A 6,000-nucleotide genomic window follows, 5' to 3' on the forward strand; every position below is an offset into this window, starting at 1 on the left:
AGGTAATGTTTGTAAGAAGAGGAAGGCTATAAATTGTTAAGAGTTGTCTGGTTTAAGTTTCATAGCAGCACCTTAACATCTTTGGTGTTCGGGGTTGGCAGATGTCCTCCTTAACCCAAGCTCTACAGCATTATACCAGTTACTAGGAAGAAAATTAACTCTATCCCAGCTGAAACCAGGACAGCTGACCCCATCTTTTTATTTTCCATCTGCCAGAAAATGTGAGATGTAACCATGTGTTTAGACGAATTCTAATGCAGTGGTTAAAAAGAACAGCATATAAGAAACACCAGGATGCTCTACGCTCAAAATTTCATCATTGAAGGCTAATATACACTTTGAATCTATTTAAAACCTGTGTCACACTAGAATATTGTATTCTTCAACATGTTCTTTCATGGATGGGAATTAAGTTCACATGTTTCTGAAGCAGTTAAATTTCTTCTTAGGAAATACCTTCTTCTCTGTTTCTTTTGACTTAACTGATACAACAGTTATAGCCTGAATAGAATTTCTTACAAATCCAGAGAAATATTTGTAGTAAGCAAAGAAGGCATTAGAGTTATGATATCAAAAACACATGACAAAGATGACATCTGAATTCCTGTTTCTCATTGCTGCTTGGTTGGCTGTATCCATTATACATTCCATATTGTTTGTATAATCGCATAAAATAATTTCCAGTTTTTAATTCCAATAATACTGTACCGTAAGCTGAAAGTCATTTCTGTATTTTGCAGTACCTTCTTCGAGTAAGTTCCGCTCGCCTGCAGCTCCGTCTCCCTTAGCTCTCCGCCAGCCAGTGAAAGCGTTCGGTGCCCACGGCCCCGCCTCGGTTGCCTCTCCGGAAGCCGCGCAGCTGACGCACAGCAGTTCTTCCCCAGGGCCTCTGGCAGCCCAGAGCTCAGGCCTGCCGGGCCCTGCCGGCGGTATTAACAGTACTACTCTTACCAGACCGGCAGGGATGAGGAGTGGTTTGCCCAGACCCAGCGCCCCTTCCACAGGGGGCATCCCAGTGCCTCGCAGCAAACTTGCACAGCCTGTTCGCAGGTGAGTCTCTGACAGGCAGTCTTAGGTGGAAGTTTTCAAAATGCATTTTGTGTACTGTGTATTTGTGCTGCTGCTTCTTGCAGTTGTTATTTTGATCTCAAGGTCTTCAGAACAGAAATGGAGACCTCTATGTGAAGTATTTCCAAAATAGTTTTGAATCCAAACTGAGAGCTAAAGGTTCTTGAATGAGTGAAGGTGAATAAGTGAAAGTGAAATTAGTAATCGAAGATACTGAATTAAGTAAACAAAGTCTGGGCTTGAGAAGGCAGCAAGAATTTGTCTGCATGTGGTAAAAAGTTACCAAAATGTGGCTGGCAACAGAAAATTCATTTGTGTGAGTGACACATTCTGAAGTCAGAACTACTTGCCTCTGTAACTCAAGCAACTGTACCATGGTGAGAGTAGTTTCTCTCCTTGGGCAGCTGGAAACTTGTAGAAGGAAGATGCATCAAGACAGAGTAGCCATCCGTAGCATTTGCTAAGCTTAACATAAAAATCACTGCAGTTAACCCACAGGCTGAAACAGAATTTTTACCTTCAACATAACTGCTAGCACCCAGCTATAGAAGTTGCGTGATGTCAGTGTCTTTTGGAAAACTTCTGCAAGAGAGACTGAGTATTAACTGTGAATGCCAGTTTTCACTGAATGTGTCAAGTAGAAGCTGACATAAGGAAGCAGTCATCCTTGAGAAATATTAAAAATCTCCTTAAATGGAAGGGAAAAGCAAATAGTCTCTAGTACTGTAAGAGAAATAGCACAGTGGAAAAGTTTTGTTCTGCAGTGTGTGCTGGGCAGGGGAATGACAAGCGACTGTCACAGCACTGACTTCTGTGGTTAGAGCCTGCATTGGTCAGCAGTATGGAACTCTGTGTAATAAAAAGCAGTTGCTTTGGTAGGAATTTGCTAATAGTCATGAAGTGTGGTTGTCAAAATCACAGCTTGTCTTACAGAAAAGTGTTTCACTTACTAAACTTCTTAAAATTTACTTTATAATTTTTTTTCTAAAGTTTGCACGTGTAGGACAAACGGAAACAGCCCCAGCCTACAGCACAGGAGGTTTAGATTGGGTATTAGGGGGAAAATCTCACTAAAAGGGTTGTCAAACATTGGAGCAGGCTAGCCAGGGAAGTGGTGGAATCATCATCCCTGGAGATATCTAAAAGATGTGTAAATGTGGCACTTTGAGACATGGTCTAGAGGTGGACTTGGCAGTGGTGAGTTAGTGGTTGGACTTGATGTTCTTACTGTTGTTTTTCAGCCTACACAATTCCAGGGTTCTATAATGCTGACTCTGTACACATTGCAATAATGAAGTTTCTAGAATGTCAGATTTTGATGTCAGCAAAATGCAGTATTCGAAGCAAGGATTTGACTGTTCACATAGATCACTGAAAAAATGTCTATTTTAGGAGGAAGCAGATTGAGTTTGCATTTTCACAGAGTATAATAGCAATAAGTTCTCTATTTATTTATTTATGCTAAATGTGTGTTATTTATTTATTTATTTATGCTATATGTGTGGTAGTTACCAACATGTAACATATGCAACCTGAAACTGAAGATACTCTAGGGTTTAAGTAAACTTGCAGAGAAGTAAATTGCAGAGAAGTAAATTAATAAAGTGTATATTTCAGTTATTTATAAGATGTTTAAATTCTTACGTATTGTAGATAGAGACTTCAACAGTTATATGTGAAACTGAAAAACATCTCATTTCATTTTAGATCATTACCCACTCTGAAGACATATGGCAACGTGAAAGATGAGAGTTGGAAAGATGGCTGCTACTGATCTGCACAGCTTAATGCAGAGTTCCAGTGCTCATGGATACTTCCTCACCAGGCTAAAAGACAGCTTGATTAAACAAACTGTTCAGATGTGACTCTAGGAATTTGTAAAAATTCCAAACCTCTCTGTCTCTAATTAGCACAAACTGGCAGAGATTACTATAAAGCAGCACTTTAATGACATCTAACATCAGATGTTTGGTGGTCATACAATCACTTCTACATTAAATTGCTATCAGTTCTGGGGGCTTTTTATTGCTTGCTAAAAATGTTATCAATATGAGCATTTATGAGAGTGGCCAATGTCAGGGCAAAAATGAATGAATGTCAAAGAAATGCCCATCTTGAAAAACAGCAAGGATAACTATCAACATACATTATCCAAAACTTCATTTTCAGCCTATTTTAACTCAGCAGAAAGATTGGTGAATATGTACTATTGAAACAAGGCTACATGAATCAGAGCTAATGTTCTGATTGCAGACTGCTACAGTGCTAGGGAAATGTTGCTTTTGACAACTGTGTGAGATCCCACCTGGGACTGGATCCGTCCTTCAGTAGTGCAGCAGAATCAGCAGTTACTGAGGATTAGGCAGAACAGGGGCTCATAGCCATGACTTTTATTGCATTAAAAGGTTTGAATGTAGCAGACACATGCAATGCAATAGTATAGATTGCATCTTTCCTATGTTGATTTATTGGATTTACCTACTCTCACGTTTGATTGCCAAAAGGGCTTAATATCAATTGTACAATCTTCCTAACCTTCAATTCCTGGCTCAGGAAACATGGCCTTCACTATTGTAGCCACATTTTTAACACATGGCTTGCTATTTGGGGAAAGCTTTTTTAATAGCAGGTTTCCTTGCAAATGAAAGAGCAAGTGATAATTTTGATTTGTTCTAATACCATACCACTATACTTGCAGCCTGCAGCAACTGTAAATGCTGATAGTTAAGGAGAAGGAAACACAACTATGCACTTGTAACATACAAATTTTAAGGAAATGAGTTGACTCTTGATGCCAAATGATATTCATTTAGGTGATGTTCCATGGTATGAGGGAGTTTTCTGTATCCTATTTTTTTACTTTCATCCATTTCTTAAATTGGTTTATTTTAAATTGTAAATATTTTTACAGAAGATATTGCCCATGTAAGTGTGTTTAAATATGTACTTTGCCTTACATATGTGTATCTTACATTACTGGTAACAGAGTATGAAACTTGCTATGTCTGTTTACAAGCTATTAAACTCCTCTGGTGACTCTGACTTACTCTAACACATTTTACTCAGAACAACTGATATATTTAGCATTGAAACATAGTTTTCTGTTTTGGAAGACATCATGCAAACATCTGTAGCTAAAAATGTATTGGGTGGGACTAGTTCAGTGGAAGGGATTTTGTTTGAAGGTTTTTCAGTATTTTGGATGTACAGTTGATGAAGAGAATGTGAATGGTATATCCTTTGTGCAATGACTGACAAAAACACTACAAGTTGGATTGGATGGTAGGTAGCCTTCAACCCCATTAGTGTCTGAGTTTGGGACTGCTGGTGTATTTTGCCTCCCACCGCTAAGAGGATAACTCATCCTGAAATTCCTAGCACTTGAATTTTAGGCCAACATTAACATATTCCTGGATGAAAAGCCATGCAATACTACTTGACTTGGAAGAAACCAAATAGGAAGAAGTGGAGACTAACTTGCAACTTAAACTACTCAAGCAAGCTCTGGTTTGATGGGTGACCACACCCCAGACCAAAATCTGTGCTGAGACTTCGAAGTTGGGGTGTCAGATCTCCTGTAATTGTCAGACTCCAGCAGAGGTTACCTTTCACCAGTACAGAGCAGTACATACCACTAATCTAGCCCTGAGTCACCTGCAGGTACAGGAAATGGGTGTCAGTATCTCACATCACTGTTCAGCAGAGGACAAGACTAGATCAAATGTGCATATTCTCAGTAAAGCTTGAATTTTAATATTTCAGCATTTTAGAAATCAATGCTGCAGTCTTCACTGAAGAAAGGGGAATTTAAATTGATGGATTTTATCAAACTTTGCTTGACTTAAAAATTTTGAAACTCAATTTAGGTGATGATATTGGAGGTTTTATCATGGCTGCATCACACTTGTGTACGTTTCCTTAAGTAAAGTAAGTCATCGCGTGGGTAAATTCAGCTTGAGTTTTATAGGGATTTTTTTTCTCTGCTATTCCCCCCAAAATACAGCAAATGACTTCCTGAGAAGACAGACTGTCTGTTTGCTGGAAAGCCTTTGTGCATTACCAGTTCATTGATATCAGGAAATCATGGGGCTCTGTGTTTAGAGATTTACTGCAGAATTGTGAAAATACGGATTTGATAAAATAGTGCCTATGATTTACTTAACTTATGTTTGATATAGTAGTAAGGGTTTTATGAATGTGGATTACTTTTTGTGCCAACAGCTTGGAATTGATGTATGTGTGTAGGCAGAAGGATTTATTCTGCTCCCAAAGTTATTTAATTTTTTTTTGTTTGAATGTTTTTGTAAGTGTTAAAAGTGTAAAAAAATATATAAAATATTCTTACCACAAAAATACTTCCTGGATCATTATTTTTACATCAAAGTGTTTTTAAAAGCTTTTAGAAATTTAGAGGACGTTGTTTTATGGCTTTTTTCTGGTTGGTTGGGTTGTTTTTCAGGAACTGTATTCACTTTTCTAGAGGTTACTTTTCTAGTATTAGTTTCTGCCCACTGTAATTCATGAACTGAGTACAACACTGTATTTGGGTGTAATCTGTGATTTCATTGACAGACAGAGGTGGATTTGTGCTTCTGCTCTGGAAGGACCCTGTATACTTCAGCCTTACATGAAAAATTGTATTCTAAATTTTCATCCAGAGTGATTTGTATGGGCAGTTTGAAGTGTACAAGCCTGCCTTTCCATTTTTTCACGATTTGGGTTCACTTCAGACCACCACATGAAACAAAATTTTAATTTTGAAAATTCTGGAATTTATGCAGAAAACTGTGCAATGTAAAAGTGTACCTACTAAGTCCTCTTGGAATTTACAAGTACACATTTTATCTACCTTCTACATGAATGCCTCCATCTTTGGCTCACATACAAGTAAGAAATTAGTTTTGAACTTGGTATCTTTCTGTAATCTGCATT

The 6,000-nt window shown here is 38.0% G+C and overlaps 1 protein-coding gene across 2 annotated transcripts in view; it reads left to right on the forward strand.

The window, feature by feature from the left end:
• Positions 1–5,423, forward strand: part of SLAIN2 (SLAIN motif family member 2) — a 33,922-nt gene extending 28,499 nt beyond the window's left edge. For both annotated transcript variants that reach the window (XM_063401894.1, XM_063401895.1), the window contains 2 exons: positions 741–1,050; positions 2,776–5,423. In XM_063401894.1, coding sequence (XP_063257964.1) covers positions 741–1,050; positions 2,776–2,842 — 377 coding nt within the window. In that variant the 3' untranslated portion in view covers positions 2,843–5,423. The remainder of the gene's footprint in view (positions 1–740; positions 1,051–2,775) is intronic.
• Positions 5,424–6,000: the final 577 nt, after the last annotated feature.

This window comes from Prinia subflava, chromosome 7 (assembly GCF_021018805.1).
Source record: "Prinia subflava isolate CZ2003 ecotype Zambia chromosome 7, Cam_Psub_1.2, whole genome shotgun sequence".
NCBI lineage: Eukaryota > Metazoa > Chordata > Aves > Passeriformes > Cisticolidae > Prinia > Prinia subflava.